Source organism: Berghia stephanieae, chromosome 10 (assembly GCF_034508935.2).
Source record: "Berghia stephanieae isolate SIO BIC M18660-M18661 chromosome 10, UCSD_Bste_1.3, whole genome shotgun sequence".
NCBI lineage: Eukaryota > Metazoa > Mollusca > Gastropoda > Nudibranchia > Aeolidiidae > Berghia > Berghia stephanieae.
The window spans coordinates 3571014-3596013 of NC_088369.1; the positions used below are offsets into that span (position 1 = coordinate 3571014).

Below are 25000 nucleotides of genomic sequence, written 5' to 3' on the forward strand. Positions count from 1 at the left end.
GGAAAAATTGTAATATCGCCAAACAGGCGTCATGTCTCGTCCTACATGTTAAATGTTGTTGTTGGCCAAGGACCCCGTGTAAATCGCTTTGACCACGTTTAGTGGATATTGCTCTATATAAAGTTCAATTAAATAATTTAATTTAAATCATCATCATCATCATCATCATCATCATCATCATCATCATCATCATCATCATCATCATCATTATCATCATCATCATCATCATCATCATAACGTCATCATCATCATCATCTTCATCATCATGCTCCTCCTCCTCCTCCTCCTACTCATCATCATCATCATCATCATCATCATCATCATCATCATCATCATCATCTCATCATTGTCATCAATCATCACCATCTTAATCCTCAACAACAGCATCATCAGTTTCCAATTCCTGTTTGGGCGGACAGGGGGCTCAGACAGACCAGCTCGACCTCACCGGGCTCGATCTCGGTCACATTGCTTGTGCATCGAGTGCTCTACCAACCCAGCTATCGAGTCCCCTCAAGTCCTACAAGTTAACCTTATAGACAATATCGACCTCCCGGGCTCGATCTCGGCCACATTGCTTGTGCATCGAGTGCTCTACCAACCCAGCTATCGAGTCCCCTCAAGTCCTACAAGTTAACCTTATAACTTCATCCCGGCATAATCCGGTTCTGTTACGGCAAGCTACAATCAATTTGTCAAAATAGTCGAGGCATCGAAAATGATTAACCCTAGGACGAAAAGCTCCCCAGTAAGTAAGTACGTCATTTCTTATAATATTATTCTTGGCTCAACCCCCCCCCCCCACCCCACCACCACTCCTCACCCATTCCCTCCCCTAACCAGACTGACATTGTCACTTTGACCTGTGTATCTCGACCTGAATGTAAATCAATAAAACAACAAATGCTGCCGTATTGTGACGAAATCATTTTTTTTTAAAAACGCAACAGACAAACAGAGAAACAAATAAAAACAAAACAAAACACACACATACACACACACACACACACAGACACAGACACAGACAGAAAACACATTTAAAAAAAATTGACCTGAAAACTCGTCCGGCTCAAATCTTAAACATCGATCAATTAAAATATAACCCTCCCTCCTCCTTTCAAAAACTCGTAAAAAACAGGGAGGGGCGTCTTTGAAGAAGATTTCATTGAAGTCTCAGGTTTAAGAGTCTTAGACAACTTGAGGGTCATTTTAATCGATCGGTATTTAGAGGGAAATTTTTCTAGCCAAAATTTTTAGAAATTTGTTGGTTTTATTATTATTATTATTTTTTTTTTGGGGGGGGGGGGGGGGGGGTTAGAGTTCAGCAGCTCGCTTCACATCAACATTATCAACAGAGCAATTAAAATTTTCATAGTAGATTCCAGCATTGAATATTTCACAATGCTTTTATGAAAAGGGAGAAACATGCTATCTATGTTATCATGAAAGCTCACATTGACAAAATAAAAAGAAAAAATTCAAACAATGTAATTCTATAATAGATAGATAGTGTATAAATTAATCATAATCAAAAGTTTGTAAAGCAAACTAAAAAAAAAAACAAAAAAAAAACAAAAAACACAGACACATACACACACACACACACACACACACACACACACACACACACACCAAAACCAATCAATTTATTTACGTAGATTGGATCCAATGGTAGCATTAAAAAACATAATATAAAGTAACAATCTAGTCAAAGAATGAATGAAATTGAAAACCTCGATAATCTAGAAATGATGAAGACCCCAATATTAAAAGTACTTAAGTCCAATTTTCATGATTTATACAACTATCAAATCACTGGTAAAGTTCAAGCACAATCGCCTCAGTCCACTCACCACCAATGTGGTTCATCATAAACACAATATAAGTCCCCTATCTCAATACTACAAGTTTATTTGTTTATATACTCTATTAAGATAGCCTAATCCAGATTATCTCAACCTCCATTTGTTTCTCTCAAAACTAACATCCTGTGATTAAAGTACCTTTATCACTAACTCTTCAATTGAAAGCTTGTTTTCCAAAACTCGTTAAGTCGATTTTTATACTTTTTGAGATTTTCCATCCATGATTCTAAATTGAAATGCAAACTTTAATTATAGCATTAATTGGCACGAGAATTTCCTTAGATTTGTGTGAATTTGAAGTTTAAATAATAGACGGACTGAGAAATTTTAAAGGGAAATAATATCTCAAAATGGGGAAAAAAACGGAGTTAGGTTGTTTTTTTTGGGAAAACCTCTCTTCAATTATTGTAAAAAGGAGTTTGAGTGATTGCATTTTCTTCCTTCATATACAAATGATGTAGATACATAGCAAAAAACATAAAAAATTAAATCGCCATTGTTACTGCTGTATCCATGTACGAGCTTGTGTTTTAATGATAAATATACGTTTTTACAACTATTCAAACTCTAGAATAAATATATTAATATGGAAGGTGGAATAACTCATGGTCATATATCATAATGGAGATTTTGTCTTCTATGATTGCAGGACAAAGACGTATTTAAAAAAAAAAAATACAAACAGTTACCTGCCGTACTTTGGATAAACACGAATTTAAAAATTTGGCCAGAAAACTCGTCCTTTCCAATCTCGATCAATTAAAATGAATCATACCTTGGCAAAAGCTCTCAAACCTGGGACTTTGAGGAAGACTTCGAGAACTCCCAGGTTTGAAAGTTTTTACCAAATGAGGGTTATTTAAATCGATTGATATTTGAAGGACGCGTTTTCTGGCCAAATTTTTAAATACACGTTTTTCCAGAGTAACTGTTTAATGAAATGAGGAGTTTCTATTTAAAAATAAATAAATTGAGCTTTTATATAGAGCAATATCCACTAAACGTGCTCAAATCGCTTTACAGTGGATCCCTGGCCAACTGCATCGCGTAACTTGTAGCAAGAGACACGAGACGCCTATTAGGCGACATTACAATTGTTCCGACGCGCGGAGACAACGCTGTTAACGGCCAGGTACTCACTTTACACCCGACGAGTACGGTGAGCGAATGTGAGTAAAGAGCCTTTTCCAAGGACTCATCTATGCGCCGAGGGATGCTCGAACCCGGGACCTTCCGATCAGAAAGCGAGTGTCATACCACTAGACCACATCGCCCCTACGGGTTTCTATGAGATGAGTCCATCTATTGGATTTATGGGCTGTGTTCACCTATTCTAAAAAAAAAAAAAAAAAAAACAAAGCCAAAAACAATATATTCTAAATATTTTGGCCAGAAAAATCATCCTCCATTTATCGATCGATAAAAAATTACTTAATCATCTCGCCAAAAAAAACAGTCAATCCTGGGACGAAAAAATTCTTTAAGGAAGTCCTAGGTTTGAATAGTTTTTGACAAGATGAGGTTCATTTAAATCGAATGATATATAATTTGAAGGACGAGCTTTCTGGCGAAAATTTTTTTTATAAGTGTGTTTTTATTTCTTCTTCTTCCTCCTCCTCCTCCTCCTCCTCCTCTTCTTCTTCTTCTTCTTCTTCTTCTTCTTCTTCTTCTTCTTCTTCTTCTTCTTCTTCTTCTTCTTCTTCTTCTTCTTCTTCTTCTTCTTCTTCTTCTTCTTCTTCTTCTTCTTCTTCTTCTTCTTTTTCTTCTTCTTCTTCTTCTTATCTTCTTCTTCTTCTTCTTCTTCTTCTTCTTCTTCTTCTTCTTCTTCTTCTTCTTCTTCTTCTTCTTCTTCTTCTTCTTCTTCTTCTTCTTCTTCTTTAGAGAATGACAGTATTGAATAGAGACAATGTCTACATCTGTTGTCTATGTCTGTAAGGACGTATCTAGGAATGTATGAATTGCTGTTAGATTGTCGTACAGAACATGATTAATTTTCATTAGGTCAGAAAACATTTTCTTCATTTAGATAGATTGATAGATAAATGGAGAGATAGATAGATTGGTAGATAAAGCAATAGAATAATAGATCCATAGATAGCATATATATATATATATATATATATATATATATATATATATATATATATGTATATATATATATATATATAAATAGATAGATGTATAGATTGATAGGTAGAAAGATAAATAGAGGGAAAGATATGTAAATAGATAGATAGATAGATAGATAGATAGATAGATAGATAGATAGATAGATAGACAGACAGATATATAGATAGATAGATATATACATAGATATATAGATAGATAGATAGATGTATATATATATATATATATATATATATATATATATATATATTATATATATATAGACAGATAGATAGATAGATAAATAGATGGCTAAATACATAGATATATAGATATAAAGATAGATAGATAGATAAATAGATGGCTAAATACACAGATAGATAAATAGATGGCTAAATACATAGATAGATAAATAGATGGCTAAATACATAGATATATAGATATAAAGATGGTTATATAGATATATAGGTAGATAGAATTATCATTTTATGGACATAATATGCCGACTGAAGACGTGGATAGAAGACACAGAAACATGTGTTTCGGCCGTATAAGTGAGTGAATCCATTTATATTATATATATATATATATATATATATATATATATATATATATATATATATATATATAGAGAGAGAGAGAGAGAGAGAGAGAGAGAGATAGAGAGAGAGAGAGAGAGAGAGAGAGAGAGAGAGAGAGAGAACTAGATAAATAGATAGATAGAGGAAGAAATAGAGAAAAGGTGTGTACGGGGAGAGGGTGAAACGGGGTGGGGGGTCACTCCTTTTTATATAGACACCTAGGCAATATATCAAAATTCAACATCAAAGGGATTAAAATCACCGCCATTCCCAGTGACCGTTAACAGGTGATTTTAACACAGGTGATAATGAGATATAGATAGTATGCAGATGACGTCACTCAGGCCTTTGTTATTGTTTTTGCCATCCGCGTTTGTGAGTTGTTCTCACTAAACTGTATTAACCTGACTATAAAAGTTCATGGTTACACAGAGTTTGTGTGTTGGTCCGTTATACTTCCGGATGGCAATGTTGTGAACTCCTTAGCCAAGCGCATTCTATCTATAGGAAGTGTGAGTAAGGCGAACAGCATCGGCGGGTGGGTGTACTCACAAGGGCTTTTATAGTAAATTGAATGAAAGTGATCGGGACAATAATACGGTCCAGCCAGCCGTCTCACTTCACGCCAAAACGCAGTCCTCGAATTTTGGCCAGAAAAAAAAACAAAAGAAACATTCCAAATATTGATAGATGAAACCGACGCCAAATGTGCGGATAAGTATTATTATTGGGACATCAAATATCAAGGATAATATGATGAGATTAGTTTAAAGACTTTAATCGAAAGTTTGGTGTGATTTTATTTAATTTAAGTTATATGATAAAGTATGTCAATTTTCTGGCCAAATTTAGAAGAAATAATTAAATGTATTTCTGGCAGACAAAGGTATTCTATTTTATAAGGAGAGATCGGGATGAATCGATATTATAGGAATATCGATTTGTAATTAAATAGAAGGATTACTATTATTATTATTATTATTATTATTATTATTATTATTATTATTATTATTATTATTATTATTATTATTATTATTATTATTATTATTATTATTAATATTATTATTATTATTATTATTATTATTATTATTATTATTATTATTATTATTATTATTATTATTATTATTATTATTATTATTATTATTATTATTATTATTATTATTATTATTATTATTATTATATTTTTAGGTTTTTCATTTTTTTCTCCCTTTTTTAAAATTCATACTTTTTTATTGAAACTACAAGGGTCGGTCAAGAAGAATTGTCAAATTTTTGGTTGGCGCTGCCCTACTCTGGATAAACCCATATTTTAAAATGTGGCCAAAAAACTCGTCATACACATGTCAATATTTTAATGACCCTCTCATCTTGGCAAATACTCTCAAATCTGGGACTTCGCGAAGTCCCAGGTTTGATCGTTTTTGCAAAAGATGAGAGTCATCTAAATCGATCAATATTTGAAGGACGAGTTTTCTGGCCACATTTTAAAATATGTTTTTTTCCCCCAGAGTACGACATTATAGACATTTCATTTTTGTTTTATTCAATTCATGCCATTTTTTAAAAACAAGAAATGTGAAGAAAACTTGTCAACATGTTTGATTGACGCGGCGAATCTAAATAGACATTTCCGTTTCTTTCTATTCGAGTCAGTATTATTCTTTTGAAATTACAAGAGTTAACTCACTCAATCCTAGAAATTTTTGCTACTTTTTCAAAATTGGAATAAATGTATTAACAATGAGCATGTACATAGATAGTTTTATTTAACTATCTTCTTCTTCTTCTAGGTTCCATGCCTGGTCCAGGCTTCGGATACTGCATGAATTATCTCTCTCCATTCCTCCCTGTCTCTTGCTTTTTCAAACAGCTCTTGGATTTTTAGGTTGGTGAAGCCCTTCAGTTGGTCTATGAGTGTTTTTCTTTGTCTCCCCCGGGCGCGTTTACCATGTATTTTTCCACAACTTGCCAGGTATTCATTCTTATTCTAATTTAACTATCATTGACATGTAAAAACTAAAAACATTAACTTTGATACTACGCCTAGAATTTGTCTCATAAAAATGTAATAAATAGGCATGGCGTATAAGTAACCCCGGGTGTACTACGGAAATAGGGAATGAGATTAGCGGAAGAGTAGCGTCCCTTGATTGAAAGTCACCCATGGTCTGTGACGTCACCGGCGGAAAAGTTATTAGAGATAGAACGTCATGTTGGTTGTGCGCATGCGTCTCTCGTCCTCGCTTCCGGTGAAAGCGGCTTGAGACACTTCAGAACCAAATTGACGTTCTCTGTGTAAGGTGACGTCCAATCAAGGGACGCTACTCTTCCGCTAATCTCATTCCCTATAGTCAGTGTTAAGGTTGAGTGAGTTAAAGAGGAAGACTCGTGAGTTTGTTTGGTTGACGAGGGCGAATTTAAATAAATAGACATTGTTGTCATAATCAACATTAATTTAGTTAGTGTTGGTTTGAGAGTATTTCCATGACAACAATGAGCCCACAACATTTAGGGTTATCGGACCTGCAAATAAGTATACGTCGGTGGTTCTACTCAATAAAAACATTACTTAACCCTTTCCTTACCACCCATAGGAAAATCGTCACATTCGTTACGATGTAACCGACAATTGTCTCATTCTGATTTCTCTTATACATCAATAACTGTAAAGAAATGCTTTGATTACAGCTATAGATACTAAACACTGTGTTGTAGAGCTCACTTGTTACTTTTTTGTTTGAGTAAGAAAAGCCTATATTTGTGCTGGGTGGGTCTGAATTTTCGGGGTAAATTCTAAAAATAGCTGGTCAGGAGAAAGTTAAGTTATGTCAATTCAAAAAAAAAATTTATATAAATTCAACAATCAGCATCGATTTCTCTTAATAATAATTTTAATACGAAATGTTCCAAACAATGGGCTCAGGTAGGACCCTAAGTGTACATAATAGCACTGCCGTAATTAAAAAAACGAAGTGACTATTCTCATCCCCCTAGTCTAGGATGCTAGTCTTCATAAAAGTAGTCCACAATTGTTGTATGTTTAATCCAAAGGTTGTAATGCAGTAATTTGTTAAGTTTCTTGTCACAAGTTGCACAATTAAAAAAAAAATCAATCAAATCCAAATCGCAAAAAGCCGGTGACGTTTTTTTCGGTAATCCAATCGGCCGGGGGGGGGGGGGGGGATGAGAATAGAGGCAGCCTTAAAAAAACACACACACACAGTATAGATAGTGTGCTCCTGGCTAAGAAGTTCACAACATATTAAAAAAATTGAATAAATTGAGCTTTTTATCGCGCAATATCCACTTAATGTGCTCAAAGCGCTTTACAAGGGGTCCCTGGCCAACAGCAACATTTAACATTTAGGACGGGACATGACGCCTGTTAGACGATGTTATAATTTTTTCTGACAGAGAAAACGCTGTTAACGGCCAGGTACTCATTTTACACCTGAGTGCGGTGAGAGAATGTGAGTAAAGAGCCTTCTCCAAGGACTCAAGTATACACCGAGCGAGGCTCGAACTCATGACCTTCCGATCCGAAAGCGAGTGTCATACCACAAGACCACATAGCCGAAATGTTGCAAATAATGGACTAAGGTAGAACCCTAACTGTACATATTAGCACTGTCGTTGTTTAATTTAAAAAAAACAACCCCACAGTATAGATAGTATGCGCTTGGCTTAGAAGCTCACAACATTGCCATCCGGAAGTATGACAGACCAAACATACAAAAACTATGTGTAACCTTTAACGTTTGTAGTCTGGATAATACAGTTTAGTGAGAATCACTCTTAAACGCGGATGGCAAAAAAGCAATTACAAAGACATGAGTGATGTCAACTTCATACTATCTGTAAATGCAATGTTAACCAAATAGAACACACTGTGTTCTTCAATAAAATGGCAGAGCAGGTGTCTTAACCCTCTCCTTACCAACTACAGGAAAATCGTCGCATTCATTACGATACAACCAACATTTTTCTTATTCAAATTTCTCTTTTACCTACATCATAAAATTTAAAGAAAATGAACAGTGTGTTGTAGAGCATGTTTTACTAAAGGAATAATGTATCGCAAGAACTTACCGGTATTGTGTTTGAGTGAAAATAAAGCAATTTTTGTGTTCGTTGGGTGTGAAGTTTTGGGGAACATCCTGAAAATGGCTGGTGAGGATAGAGTTAACCCACATTCTCATCGGCTCGTTGTTATAATGGAAATACTCTCAGGACGTCCGCAAAAATATTGTCCATGACAATAATGTTATATCAAGGATAAAATAGGGCATCAAAGTCGTGACGTCACTTCCTCTTACAACGCTCACAGCAACCAAAAGTGGTTCCACTTGGCAATCATTAAAATCGACAGGTAGTGGAAAACATTCAACCGTTTTAGCAAAGAAACATTCAATCAATAGGATTCAATAGTCTGATGTCACGTCCGCTCGGCAACGAGCAGATTAGTTCTAAACAAAGAAAATCTGTACTTTTTATTCTTCATGCTGGCTAGAACTTGTTCACATGTCATGTGATCAGAATGTATAAAAGTCAAAACATGATCAGATTTATTATGGTTTTTTTTTAATCCTCTGGATACACTTTTATGCTCGTCGGAGAAGAATTACATAAGGGCGTCCGCCATTGTTCCGATAGTTTAGAACCAGTTACTAAGTTACTAAGCGTCATTACGAGGGAAGTGACGTCACGACTGTTGAAGCCTATAATTTGATATTTAAAAAGCAACCATGCTCGTGGTAAAGACCATAGCGTGTTGAATCACAATGGCCGTCCAATGCAGGTGTAATTTGTTTGTTTGTTTTTAAGGGGTTTACGGCACTTGCAACACATTAAGGTCATATCAGCGCCAGTAAAAAGGAAGAAAATAGGATAGTAAAGAGTTCTAGAATTCAAATTAAAGCACACAAGAAAAGATAAGACAAAGCGAAATTAGTTCAAATAAGAAACAGGTGTAGATTCCAAGAGCACACTATCAAAGTACTTAGTTTAAGATCACTAAAAGTCTCATCCAGATACAAGCTAAGGTCCCCACTAAGAGGAACACACTCAAATGTTTTACAAATCATATAATAATAATAATAATAATACACATTTATATAGCGCTCATTCTCGTGTAAAACACAAGCTCTGGGCACTTTACAATATAAATATCAATTTTAAGTGAAAAAAATAAAAAAATAAAATAATAACAACAATAACAATTCATAGCCAAATCAAGGATTCATATAGAGTCAAGAAAAACAAATACAGTAAAAATGTGTCTTGAGATTCTTTTTAAAAGTAGGTAAAGACTTGCACTCCCTCAGACCACGTGGTAGTTCATTCCAAATCTTGGGGCCGAAACAAGCAAACGATCTATCACCAAATTTTGTTCTTGATCTTTTTTCCGAAATTTTCGTTTGGTCATTACATGATCTTAAAGTGTAATTTTCAAATTTACACATGACCACGTGATCTGTGAGATATGCCGGTGCTATACCAGCCAAACACTTATAAACAAGACACGCTGCTTTGTAATATGTGCGCTTTTCAATGGGCAACCAGTGGAGAGAGGCCAACAAAGGGGTTGCATGATCAAATTTTTTTTTGCCAAAAACTAATCTTGCTGCACTGTTTTGCAGTAGTTGCAATTGTTTAATAGAAGCCTGAGGCAAGTTGACAAGCAGCGAGTTACAATAGTCTAGTTTCGAAAAAATGAGGGAAACAACCAATGTTTTACATGTTCCAATTGCAATATACTGACGGATCGAACTGATTTTCTTCAATTGAAAGTATAAAGATTTACAGAGAGCAGAAATGTGAGCTGACATTTTCATTTCTGAATCAAAATAGACACCCAAATTTTTCACAGTCTTTGAAACTTTGATCTTTTCACCCCCAATCAACACGAGAAAGTTTATCTAAAATCATAACCTGTTGCTTTCTGCCATCTAAATAAGATTCAAACCACTGCAAGACAGTCCCAGACAAGCCAAAGGTTATATTAAGTCGTTTAATGAGAATACCGTGATCAATAGTATCAAACGCCGCCGAAAGGTCTAACAATGTCAGAAGAGAAACAGAACCTTTATCTAAAACATCAAGCAAATCACTCGCAACACAGCACAGAGCAGTTTCTGTGCTGTGGTAAGAACGATAAGCTGACTGAAATTTTTCCCATAGATTGTTTTCATGGAGATGTTGTGAAAGACGTCTGAGTACAACTTTTTCAAGGATTTTAGAAAGAAATGGCAGATTTGAGACGGGACGGTAGTTACTAAGGTCATTTACATTGAGATTTTGCTTTTTTATGAGAGGCTTTACAATTGCATGTTTATAGATATCTGGGACTTGTCCTGAGATAAGTGACTGATTTATAATATAAGTTATGCAAGGTAACAATTCAGGAAGACATAATTTCAAAATATTAGTTGGTAAAGGATCTAAATCACATGACTTCGAGGAAGATGAAAAAATTATTTTAGAAATTTCTCATATATAATATAAGGAAAGCATAATACAGTGCATAACAGAGGGATGATTTACAAGGAAAAAAATATCATCTCCCAAAACTAACTATACAGGGCATCTGGTCAGGACCAGGACAAAACCAAGTAATCTCATTCCAAGACAAAGACAGAAGGCAAATTGGAAAACAGATATAGGGGGATAGAAGACGCAGTAAGTGCCTTCCTGCCCACTATGAAGGCGGGTGTAGCGTCGTACATTTTGCCCCTATAGATAGAATGCGCTTGGCCAAGGAGTTCACAACATTGCCATCCGGAAGTATAACGACCAACACACAAACTCTGTGTAACCATGAACGTTTATAGTCTGGTTAATACAATTTAGTGAGAACAACTCACAAACGCGGATGGCAAAAACAATAACAAAGGCCTGAGTGACGTCATCTGCATACTATCTATTGTGTTCGGTTATCAGACCTGCAATACTATTATGTGTACATCGATAAGAACCAAGCATTTAAAAAATTGAGCTTTTCATTTGCGCAATATCTAATAAAGGTGCTCAAAGCGCTTTACAAGGGGTCAGTGGCCAACAGCAACACTTAACATTTAGGACGGGACATGAGGCCTGCTAGGCGATATCAAGATTTTTTTCGGACTGAGACAACGTTGTTGACTGCAAGGAACTCATTTCACACATGAATACGGTGAGAGAATGTGAGTAAAGTAAAGAGCCTTTTCCAAGGCTCGAGCTCTGGACTCTTTCGATCCGAAAGCGAGTGCCATACCACTAGACCACATTATAGCCTCACTAGTACCTACCTACCTGTTATAGTTGTAAGCGGCCTTGAAGACCCTGAGGAAGGTGAAGGCCAACAGACTGGACACCAAGTTCAACAAGGTTTGAACCACACGGGTCTTCTCCTCCACCTCGTGTATGGCAGCTTGGCGTAACTCCAGGGCTGGTGTGTAGTCCAAGTCCGCGTTTTCGGTTCCTACGATTTTGTATTGCATTTTCACCTAGATTGAGAGTTTCAAATTGAATTCAATAGTCTGATGTCACGTTGCCCAGCCTGAGGAGAAGTTTTTATATTCAGGGAGAGGAGACGGGATTCATACACAGGGAGTAGTAACAAAGAAAGTATTGGACTGGAACCCTCAGGGCAGAAGACCAAGGGAAAGGCCACGAGGAACATGGAGAAGAATTAAAGAAACTGATATACGGAGAAGTGGTAAGACCTGGAATGAGATAAAAAAAAAAGTTAGCTCAGGATAGAGAAGGATGGAAACTATTTTTCTATACCCTGACCCAGGATGAAAAAGGTAATGATGATGATGATGATGATGATGATGATGATGATGATGATGATGATGATATAATAATATAATATAATATAATGAACTTATATAGCGCCTAGTTCCAATTTGGAATTGTTCACTGGCGCTTTACATCAACACATCATGTATGATATACAAATATAGAACTGGCATGTTAAAACCACACAAATTCGATGATAACATAATATATTATAATAAAATACATACTAAGAGTCCAAATTATATGCCCTACAGAAAAGCTCAGTTTTTAACCGTTTTCTAAAGATAAGTGGATTTTCACTATTTTTAGTTTCAATATTGATGGAGTTCCACAGTCGGGGGGCATGGTGGTCAAAGGATTTCTCATGAAAAACTAACGATTTTGGGGGTTCCCTTAGGATATTTAAATTGGCAGATCTTAAATTTCGACTGGGTTCATAAAGGTGGATAAGTTCCTGAAGGTAAACAGGAGCGGAATTGTTTAAGCAATTGAAAACATGGGTGAGTATTTTAAATTCAATCCTAAACTTTACAGGTAGCCAGTGTAGGTCCTCCAAAATCGGTGTTATATGCTCACGCTTTTTAGATAACGTTACCAATCGAGCTGCTTTGTTCTGTATCTTTTGGAGTCGATTAATGACATTATTATCACAACCATAGAGCAAGCTATTGCAATAATCAAGGCGGGTAAGAATCAAAGAGACCACAAGAAGTTTAGTAGTATCAATATCAAGAAGCCTTCTAATAGCACCAATAGATCTAAGGTAAAGATTGCAGGATCTAGTTACATTAGTGACATGGGCAGACATGTTTAATTTGGTATCGAATAAAACTCCTAAGTTTCTCACAGGTTCTTTAGTGATGGGAATTACACAATCAGAAAGATTCAGGTTAAGCGTGGAAAGGTCCACGAAGCCCCGTCTTGTAATTTGCAACACCTCTGTTTTATTTTCATTTAACCTGAGTTTGTTGCAACACATCCAGTCACTAATCTCAGAGATACAATTTTCTATATCCGTTATAACATTGAGATGATTGTCGATATTAATGGGAAACAGTAATTGGGTGTCGTCTGCGTAAAAATGGTACTTAATAAAATATTTTGAGATGATGTCACCTAATGGTCTGATATAGAGGGTGAATAAAGAGGGTCCCAGAACTGAACCCTGTGGTACACCAAAAGATAGGGGACAAGGAGAAGAGAAGTCATGTCGATTTACAGACACTGATTGAATTCTGTCAGAGAGGTAAGAAGAAAACCAGTCAAGGACAGTACCCCCAAATCCGTATAGTGTCTTAAGTCTGTCAATTAAAAGAGTATGGTCTATTGTGTCAAAAGCAGCACTAAGGTCGAGTAGTATGATAATAACATCATCATTTTTCCGACATAAATGATTTATGATATCATTATGGATTTTAATAAGAGCAGTTTCAGTGCTGTGAAAGGGGCGATAAGCAGACTGAAATTTAGAGAACAAATTGTGTTCATTCAAAAACGTGTTAAGCCTAAAAGCAACAATTTTCTCAATTAGTTTAGACATGAGGGTGAGATTCGAGACTGGTCGATAATTATTTGGGTCTTCTTTGTCAAGGCTAGATTTCTTTAATATGGGAGTGACAATAGCATGTTTAAGATTATTAGATACCTCACCAATAAACAAACTAGCATTTACAATATGAGTAAGAACGGGAACCAAAATATCAGCACAAGAAAGAACAAGCCATGAAGGAATGGGATCTATTGGGCTGGTTGTTTTGGAGCATTGTCTCAGCGCAGACAGTACTTCTGTTTCAGTGGCGGGTTCAAATTCGTCGAATGCTGCTCCGGCTGGAAGTGCATTAGTTTCATTTATTTGTGCTTTCATTATCTCTTCTTTGTCCAAATTATTCCGAATACCTGATATTTTATCTCTAAAGTGTAGAGAGAAACTATTTGCGGTAGCAATAGGGTCCTCGAAATTATTTGAAGGATGATCCTTCATCAGTTTGTTCAGGGTGGCGAACAGTTCACGTGAGTTTCGTTTGGCACTTGTTATTTTATTTTTAATGTATGTTTTTTTACATGATAGAATTAATTTGTTCCGTTTGTGTTTTAGTCTTAAATAAATTTGATTATGAATTTCTAATTTGGATCGACGCCAAATCCGTTCGGCAGATCTGAGTTGATGTTTCAGTGTTTGTAACTCGTTGCAATACCACTCGGTGTTTGGTCGAAGAATAATTTCTTTCGTGACCGATGGACACAGCTCATCGAACACAGTTTTCAGTGAATTATTATATGTGTTTACCATATCGTGAACATTATCACAACTCTTAACAGAGGCGAGTAAACCCAAAGACCTAATGGATTCTTGAAATGTTTCTTTATTTAGTGATTTTGTTTTCCGGTATGTGATCGTTTTCTTGACGGTTGTTTTGCATTCGATTTTTAGATTTAAAGCAATCAGGTTATGATCTGAAATTGTGCGATCCAAAACGTCAACGTTATCAATTATTTTGTTATCTTTCCTGGAAATTATTAAGTCTAAGATGTGCCCCGCCTTGTGAGTTCCGTCCTTTACATATTGTCTTAAATTGTGACTATCTAAAATATCCTTTAACTTCAAACATTTTGTATCCGTTAGATCGTCCATGTGGACATTAAAATCGCCCAATATAAGAATTTCACCACTGGTTGTGCTAGTTTCTTACGCGAGCGTGTCAATTTCATCATAGAATTGATTATGAGTGAGTTTATTCCTTGTAGATGGAGGAGGTCTATAAATTACAACAACATGGTACTTCTCATTCCTTTCTGATGTTAATGTCATATCTAGAGATTCGAAAGTTTTGTAATTCCATTGCGTCTTGTTTTGTAATTCGATTGCGTCTTGTTTTTCTGTAGCTTAACGGATTCTTTATGAATAACAAAAATCCCTCCTCCTCGACCGGTTTTTCGATGCTGTGCTATGAAACTATATCCTCGTGGAATCAGTTTACTGTCATTGTTTTTAAGCCAACTTTCCGTGATAATAAAAATATCCAAATCCTTCTCAATGATAATATTTTCAATTAAGGCTTCCTTTTTAGTAACGGACCTTGCGTTAATCAAGCCAACTTTAAGACATTTATGATTGTGATAATTGTTGTTAGACGATGAGTTGTTTATTTGTATAGGTAGCAAGGAATGTCGTCGTTCAATGGCCTTGTGTTGGAATGACGGTGTGAAGAAACGATTAAATACATTCATGACAACTTTTATCCTTTTCCTTTTCTTTCTTCCACCACTTTTCCCCCGTCTTGTCTTCCTTCCATTTCTATTTTTGTCTATCCTTTCCTTAAACTGTTCACTCGTCATGTTTTGATTCTTTAACACATGTGATGATAATAGTTCATGATAATATAATCGAAAAATAAAAAATAAAAAATAGATAGAATGCGCTTGGCCAAGGAGTTCACAACATTGCCATCCGGAAGTATAACGGACCAACACACAAACTCTGTGTAACCATGAACTTTTATAGTCTGGTTAATACAGTTTAGTGAGAACAACTCACAAACGCGGATGGCAAAAACAATAACAAAGGCCTGAGTGACGTCATCTGCATACTATCTATACATTAACGACTGCGACGAGGATACCCGGGCAGAACATGATAAAGTGGCGACTTTCCTCGGGCAGTCAGTCAGTTGAACGTGCGGACAGACACCCAATGCAGACAATGGGACACATTCTCTGGGATTGTAACTTGGGGCCGACGTGCACTGAAGCTGTCTAAAGAAGCTGCAGCCCCGAGGCTGTGAAATGGATCCAACAATGTCGTGAATCGATAAGGTGATGATGATTATTAAGCTATAGATAGAATGCAGTTGACGTCACCCGGGTTTTGTTATCGCTTTTTTTTGTCATCCACTTTTATGAGTAATTCTCACTAAAGTGTATTAACCAGACTATAAATAGTTCGAAGATGACGTCACTCAGGTCTTTCTTATTGTCTTTTGTCATCTGCGTTTATGAGTAATTCTCACTATACTGTATTAACCAGACTATAAACGATCATGGTTACTCACAGTTTTGTGTGTTGTCAGGTATACTTCCGGATGACAATGTTGTGAGCTTCTTAGCCAAGCGCACACTGTCCATAGAGAGTATGCGCTTGGCTAAGAACCTCACACCGTTGCCTTCCATAAGTATAACGGACCAACACACAAAACTATGTGTAACCTTTGACGTCTATAGTCTCGTTAATACAGTTTAGTGAGAATAACTCATAAATGCCGATGGCAAAAAAAAACCAAAACAATAAAAAGGCCTGTGTGACGTCAACTTCATACCAGCTATAAGGTATCGAAACAGTGCTCATGTGTTCTTGTGGTTTGACACTGGCTTTCGGATCGGAAGGTTCTGGGTTCGAGCCTCGCGCTCGTGCATATTTGAGTCTTTGGAAAAGGCTCTTTACTCACATTATCTCACCGAACTCAGGTGTAAAATGAGTACCTGGCCGTTAACAGCGGTGTCGTTGTCCGAAAAATTGTACTATCGCCTAACAGGCGGCATGTCCCGTCCAAATCTTAAATGTTGCCGTTGACCAGGGACCCCTTGTAAAGCGGTTTGAGCACATTTAGTGGATATTGCGCTATATAAAGCTCAATTTATATTATTATTATTATGTGTCCAAACCCAGGCGGAATTAGAACGAAGGAATCACAGTCTATACCAACAACACCGGGTAGTTATGACTCACCTGTAACCTCCTGGTCTCTATAATATCGTGCATGACGTAATCAGCGTCAGTAAAATATCTGTCCAAGCCCCAGGCCGTATAGATAGTTCGAAGATGACGTCACTCAGGTCTTTGTTATTGTTTTTTGCCATCCGCGTTTATGAGTAATACTCACTGAACTGTATTAACCTGACTATAAACGTTCATGGATACACACAGTTTTATGTGTTGGTCCGTTATACTTCCGGATGGCAATGTTATGAGCTTCTTAGCCAAGCGCATACTATCTATAGATTCTTTGCTCTTGGCTGAGAAACTCACAACATTGCCATTCGGAAGTATTGCGAACCAACACACAAAACAATGCGTTACCTTGAACGTTTATAGTCTGGTTAATACAGTTTAGTGAAAATTACTCATAAACGTGGATGGCAAAAAAAAAAAAAAAATTAAAAAGAAATAAATAAGCCGAGTGACGTCAACGTAATTCTATTTATAGTCCATACCTCCGTGGTAGTTAGTTCGTAGCCATCGTGAAGTTATAGCCTGACACCGAAATCTAAAAAGACTTGCATTTTGACGTCATTATTTGATTTTTGCACCGCCTTATGAGCTGACGTTAAGGAAACAATTGGTCCCATTGTTTGAACTATTGAATACAACTCACGATTTGTTTTCTTTTGTGGCCAAAGACTGGCATTTTGACGTCATTTTTTGGTCAGTGCCAGGCTATAAGTTAACGATGGCGACGTACAACTCACGATTTGTTTTCTTTTGTGGCCAAAGACTGGCATTTTGACGTCATTTTTTGGTCAGTGTCAGGCTATAAGTTTACGATGGCGACGGGTAGTTAGACTTACCTGTAACCCCTGATCCATGTCTTCAATGACGTCATCAGCATCAGTGAACGTCTGCCCAAATCCCGGTGGTATTACGTCCATAGAATCACAATCCATGCCCACAGCGCCGGGTAATAGTTTGATGATCTGGCAGAACACGGTGATCTGAAAGAAATATGTGACCCATCGTCTCAAAATGGTATTATGTCGGAACGAACCACATCTTTAAAAGCAAAATTAAATGTGAAACTGGTCAAGAATATAAATTGTTGGCATTAGCACCTTAAAATATGATATCCATTCCCCTCAATAAAACATACAAACTCAACACAAGTCTGATATTTCTGCCTATAAATTCAATTTTCAAAATTTTAACCAACCCGACTTAATACCGTTTTGAGGCGAAGGGTCACATATTGGTTCATAATCCCAATGATGAGGATGAGAATAATGGCCATAATGGAAATAGGGAATGGTAGTGTCATGTCAAAATTAATCTCATTGGACGCATGAAACCCAGCATTCGAAGGAAAATATAATATCTTTATATAGCGCCAATCCCGCGTTACCGCAGCTCTAGGCGCACATAACATTGACAGGAGGGAAAACCATGCATGCGACATAACAATGGGAGCGATCTATAGATAGAACGAAGATGACGTTAATCTGGTCTTTGTTATTGTTTTTTGTCATCCACGTTTATGAGTACTTCTCACTAAACTTTATGAACCAGACTTAAAAATTCATGGTTACACATAGTTTTGTGTGTTAGTCCGTTATACTTCCGGGTGGCAAAGTTGTGAGCTTCTTAGCCAATCGCATACTATCTATATTCATGTTTTCGTCCAACCGAGTAATCAATCACGTGATTTGTTGCTGTCCAACGATTGGACATTTCTGAACAAATGTAAACACGCTGCTTTGGTTATGAAAGTTGTAAACATACCCATGGGTCAAGCCGAACACAAGGACCAATCGTAATGTTAGTTAGTTCAAAATCCGTGAACTCTTTTCATTGTGTAAGTCACTTTGAGCACGTTTTCCAATGTGACCAATGACCTCGAGCACATGGAAAGTTAATATAGATCATGTCCATTACACTTCTCAGATATGGACTATTTATATACACACAGTTCCATTCATTACATTATTAACACAAAGAAGGATTCATCAGGTCCGTTTTATGACACTTTCTGAATGTCATTTCAGACGAAAAATTCCTGCTAACATCTAATGGCAGTGAATTCCACACAATGGGAGCGATCTATATTCATGTTTTCGTCCAACCAGGTCATCGATCACATGGTTTGTTGCTGTCCAACAATTGGATATTTCTTAACAAATGTAAACACGCTGCTTTGTTTACAAAAGTTATAAACATACCCATGTGTCAAGCTGAACCAAACGACCAATCGTGATGTTAGATATTGAAAAACATGTGAACACTTTTCACTTAGTGGGTCACTTTGAGCACATTTTGCAATATGACCAATGACCTCAAGCACATGGAAAGTTAATATAGATCATGCCCATTGGAGCGGCTTTGAAAATGTCCTATTCGAAAATGTTTTCGTGCCTTTTTTATGTACAGGAAGAGGGAGTTGATGTCTATAGTTTAGGGATCAAATGAATACATACATTATGCAAGTATTCTTCTAGTTTCAGAGTGATGGTATCTTATTTTCCAGCCTGAACAAATGCTGGTCGCCAATATAGATGATCCGTCCTCGCTCTTTTATACCCCGTATCCATAAAAAAAGCTGTCCTTACATTCTGCTACTAAAGTAGTTATGCCGAGTAAGGCTCGAACCCAGGACCTTCCGATCCGAAAGCCAGTGCCATACCACAAGACCACATATACCCCTGCCTTAAAGAAACAAAACCCAAAAATGAAATTAAAACATAACAAAATAAAAAAACACCCAAAAAAAAACAAAAAACAAATCCAAGAACAAAAACAAACACCCCCCCCCCCCCCAAAAAAAAAAGTCCCCAACAAACAAACAGTTAACAAAAACAAAAACAAAACAAAACAAAACAAAAGAAAAAAAAAAACAGTCAAAAAAGTAATTTAAAAAATAGTTTTAAAACCCTCGACATCTACGTAACATTTCATGTTTTTTTTAAAAAGTGCTTCTGAGAGGAAAAAATAATAGTGTATTGATTGATCCCGAATAAGGCCCTAGAGTATGATATGGTCTATTATATAGACCGGTTATATTATAATGCACGTCGTAGAAGGCTTAGCCTATGGCCTACAACTACCAAAGTCTCTAAAACATGTCAATAAATCGATGGGAAACCCATCACAATCAATCATCAGATCCTACTCCTAATGCTCAATCCATCTACTCACATACTTAATCTTTTAAAAAAAAAGAGCTTTAACTATACACATACCTAGCATCATCATCATCATCATCATCATCATCATCATCATCATCATCATCATTGCCTTTTACTCTTTCACCCTGGGTCAGGGTATAGGTGTAGCCATCGTTAACTTATAACATGACACTAGAACCGAAGCCATCGTTATGTTATATATAGCCTGACATTGAAACCCAAGAAAAAGACTGGCATTTTGACGTCATTATTTATTTTTTGCACCGCCTAATGAGTTGCCGTTAGTAGTGCTCATGGAAACAAGTGATCCCATTGGTTGAACTATGGATAGAATGCGCTTGGCCAAGGAGTTCACAACATTGCCATCCGGAAGTATAACGGACGAACACACACACTCTGTGTAACCATGAACTTTTATAGTCTGGTTAATACAGTTTAGTGAGAACAACTCACATACGCGGATGGCAAAAACAATAACAAAGGCCTGAGTGACGTTATCTGCATACTATCTATAGTCAGGTTAATACAGTTCAGTGAGCATTGCTCATAAACGCGGATGGCAAAAAACAATAACAAAGACCTGAGTGACCTCATCTTTGAACTATCTATACACATACCAAGCATCATCATCATCATCATCATCATCATCATCATCATCATCATTATTGCCTTTTACTCTTTCACCCTGGGTCAGGGTATAGATAGTATGCAGATGACGTCACTCAGGCCTTTGTTATTGTTTTTGCCATCCGCGTTTGTGAGTTGTTCTCACTAAACTGTATTAACAAGACTATAAAAGTTCATGGTTACACAGAGTTTGTGTGTTGGTCCGTTATACTTCCGGATGGCAATGTTGTGAACTCCTTGGCCAAGCGCATTCTATCTATAGGTGTAGCCATCGTTAACTTCTAACTTGACACAAGAACCGTTGCCATCGTTTGGTTATAGTCTGACATTGAAACCCAAAAAAAGACTGTCATTTTGACGTCATTATTTATTTTTTTGCAGCGCCTAATGAGTTGTCGTTAGTAGTGCTCATGGAAACAAGTGATCCCATTTGTTGAACTATTGAATACAACTCACGATTTGTTTTATTTTGTGGCAAAAGAATGGCATTTTGGCGTCATTTTTTGGCTTGTGTCAGGCAATAAGATAACGATGGCGACGCTCGAACCCACAAGGACATATAGTTGACGTTATTTTCTATGGTTTCGCACCGCCGAGTTGGATTCAGTAGTCTGATGTCACGCAGCCCGGCAACGGCGGCCATCTTGGTTCTAAACAAAGAAAATCATAACTTTTTATTCTTCATGCTGGCTAGAACTTTTCATATGCCTTTTGATCAGAATGTGTAAAAGTCAAAAAATGATCAAATTTATGTGGTTTTTTTTCCTCTGGAAACGTTTTTATGTTCGCCGGAGAAATATTTCATACGGGCGTCCGCCATTGTTCCGATAGTTTAGAGCCAGTGTTACTAAGTTACCATGCGTCATTAGGAAGGAAGTGACGTTATGACTGTTGAATCCTGTTGAGTTGTCGTTAGTAGAGCTCCAAGGAATCAAGTGATCCCATTGGTTGACCTATTGAATACAACTCACGATTTGTTTTCTTTTGTGGCCAAAGACTTGTCTTTTGACGCCATTTTTGGTCAGTATCAGGCTATACATTAACGATGGCTACGATATAGATAGTTTGAAGATGACATCACTCAGGTCTCTGTCATTTTGTTTTTTGCCATCCGCGTTTATGAGCAATGCTCACTGAACTGTATTAACCAGACTATAAACGTTCATGCATACACAGAGTTTTGTGTGTTGGTCCGTTATACTTCCGGATGGCAATCTTATGAGCTTCTTAGGCAAGCGCATACTATCTATAGGCCACAGACAAACAGTTTCCATCCTTCTCTATCCAGAGCTAACTTTTTTTTATCTCGTTCCATTGCAGAAACTCTATGGTCACCCAAGCTTTAAAAAAAGTACTAGGAATAATTCGTAGAAATACGAAATTTTGGCTCCAGCTACAGGACTGTATTCGCCTCTTTGACTCAATAAATCTAATTGAAAAAGCAAGTTTAGTTCCTCAGAACATATATTATTATTCTGAACTTAGGACCACTGTTGGATCATGCAAAGGAATAAATAACAATGTGAAATTGAATGTAAGCTTCAATTTAATATACGAAAACAGATAAAATGGACGTTTCGGGTTTCCCCTTTATAAACAAAACAGAATGAATGAAATACTACAGACGACGATTCGTCTGTAGTGTCTCATTCATCCTGTTTTGTAACATGTAGAACGGGACATGACGCCTGTTAGGCTATACTATTGCAATTTTCTTTTCTGACAGAGACAATGCTGGTACTCATTTTACACCTGAGTACGATGAGAGAATGCGACCAGTAAAAAGCCCTTTTCCAAGGACACAACTATGCGCCGTTCAGAGCGAGGCTCGAACCCGAGACCTTCCTATCCGAATGCGAGTGTCATACCACTAAAGCACACAGCTGCTGCACACGATGCCAATAAATCAATCCACACTCAATTCCAATCATACGGTCTTACTGATTACGGTCCATCTACTCACAGATTTCCATTGAAAATTATTTTAACCCTACCATAACCACTTATACACAGAATGCGATTGACGTCATATTACTACTGTCTGCCAGCCGGAATGAGATCAACGCGCTACTTATTTCGTCCAAAAATAAATTATAACACGGGGAGCTGGTAATCTTCCTGAACTCTCACACTTGACACGGTTTTTATTTTGAATATTTCATTTCTCTTATTCTTTTTTTTTTATTTTTTAAATGATTATCTTTTATTTTCTATTTTTATTTTTACATTTATTTTTTAATTGGTAATATTCATTTTTTAATAAATTTATATTTTTATTTCAATTTTTTATTTTTTATTTTTTATTTATTATTTTTAGATTATTTTTATTTTTACTTTTAATGTTTTTTTTTTTTTTTTTTTTATTTAATATCCATATATATAATATATATATATATATATATATATAAATCAAGTATAATAATGATGATCAACTTCTACAATTTTGTTTCGAACATTCGCTCTGCGCTCATCAGTTGATATCATTCGTTTCAGTTATTTACAGAAGTACTGAAAATGCTTTGTACGGGTTCTTTCTGTATTTGCCTAGAGCTTTATTGTATCGAGGATTGGGCGCAAAATATAAATTAACTACATTATTATTGTTTATTTTAAAAATTATTTTATTGTATCTTTTAAACTTATTATTTTTAATTATTTTTAAAATTGTTACTATTATATAATTATTTTGCTTTTCGTTGACGATGACGATGTGTCTGTTGTTGTGTAGTGATGGTGGTGTTGATGTGGTGGTTGTGATTGCAGTGATGTTGTTGGCGATGTAGTAGTGGTAGTGGAAATGGCTAAAATGATGATGATGATGATGATGATGATGATGTAATGGTGGTGGCGGTTGCTGTAGTTTTGATAACGATGTGATAGCTGTGGTAGTCGTAGTAATGGTGATGATGATGATGTTGATGATGATGTGGTGGTTGCAGTTGTAGTAGTAGTAGTGGCGGTCGTAGCAATGATGACTAGGAGGAGGAGGATGTAAAGATGGTTGTCGTTGCTCTAGTTTTGATAACGATGTTGAGTTTGCTGTGGTGGTAGTAGTAGTAATGATGATGCGGTAGTGGCAGTAGTAGTAGAGGTAGTTTATTGATGGTAACTTCTATTATTTGCAGGAGCACTGAGATATGAGTCATGAGCAACGGCGAGAGAGAGAGAGAGAGAGAGAGAGAGAGAGAGAGAGAAAGAAAGAGAGAGAGAGGGAGAGAGAGAGAGTGTGTGTGTGTGTGTGTGTGTGAGAGAGAGAGAGAGAGAGAGAGAGAGAGAGATTCGTTGAATCTTTATAAAATATGTTTAACTAACTGTAAATAATACAATAAATGGGGACGGAACTATGCTCATTAAAGTAATCAGACAGATAAGCTGATAGATTTCAAGATGTGAACGAATGATCAAGTTGGAGAAGTTGAGACGGAGAGATTTTCATGGATTGGATTAGAGTAACAAAAACAAAACAAAACACGTCAATTTTCAGACTTGAAAGAAAAGCTGAAACGTTCAAAATCGCAATTTTAGTCACGCAAAATGTTTCAATCATCCCTCCTTTTCTTTCCTTCTCCAACTAACACACTCTCATTCAACGTCAAGCCATTCGACATTCGACAACACGCCATTTTGAATAGAAAATACAGTAATGTGTTCAGTGAGGGGACAAAGACTAATTTTCAGAGACGGGAGAGCGCTTCTACTACTGCAAATAGTGAAACCATCGTGAAATCACTGTTCGCAGTAATACTGCGAAAATACACTTCGTTATATAATCCCTTTAATCATTATTAGGAGAACCGTTCGTTCAGTGTGATGTCATGGCTATTGGGCTCTAAAATAAACTCTCTCTTGAAGAGAACTATACTAATAATAATTCAAAGAATTGTCGCTCTCAGCCTTACACTCCATCGATTGACGGTAAATGAAACCAACGGCGTATTGGAGAGAACGATAAAGGGAGTAAATATGATTCATATGACGTTTCCGCCTTTGGCCTTTTTTCAAGTAAACACGATATATATATATATATTATAAAAACACAAAAACCATGAAAGTGAGTTGTCGTTAGTGGTTCACAGCATTGCCAGCCGGAAGAATATAGGACCAACACACACAATTCTGTGTAACCATGAACTTTTATATAGATAGTTCGAA

At 36.5% G+C, this 25000-nt stretch overlaps 1 protein-coding gene across 1 annotated transcript in view; it reads right to left on the reverse strand.

The window, feature by feature from the left end:
• Nucleotides 1-25000, reverse strand: part of LOC144955981 (protein sneaky-like) — an 89190-nt gene that overhangs the window by 44913 nt on the left and 19277 nt on the right. The window contains exons 6-7 of the mRNA XM_078886244.1: nt 17897-18040; nt 11843-12036 (exon numbers count right to left, since the gene is read on the reverse strand). Of these exons, the coding sequence (XP_078742370.1) occupies nt 11843-12036; nt 17897-18040 (338 nt within the window). The remainder of the gene's footprint in view (nt 1-11842; nt 12037-17896; nt 18041-25000) is intronic.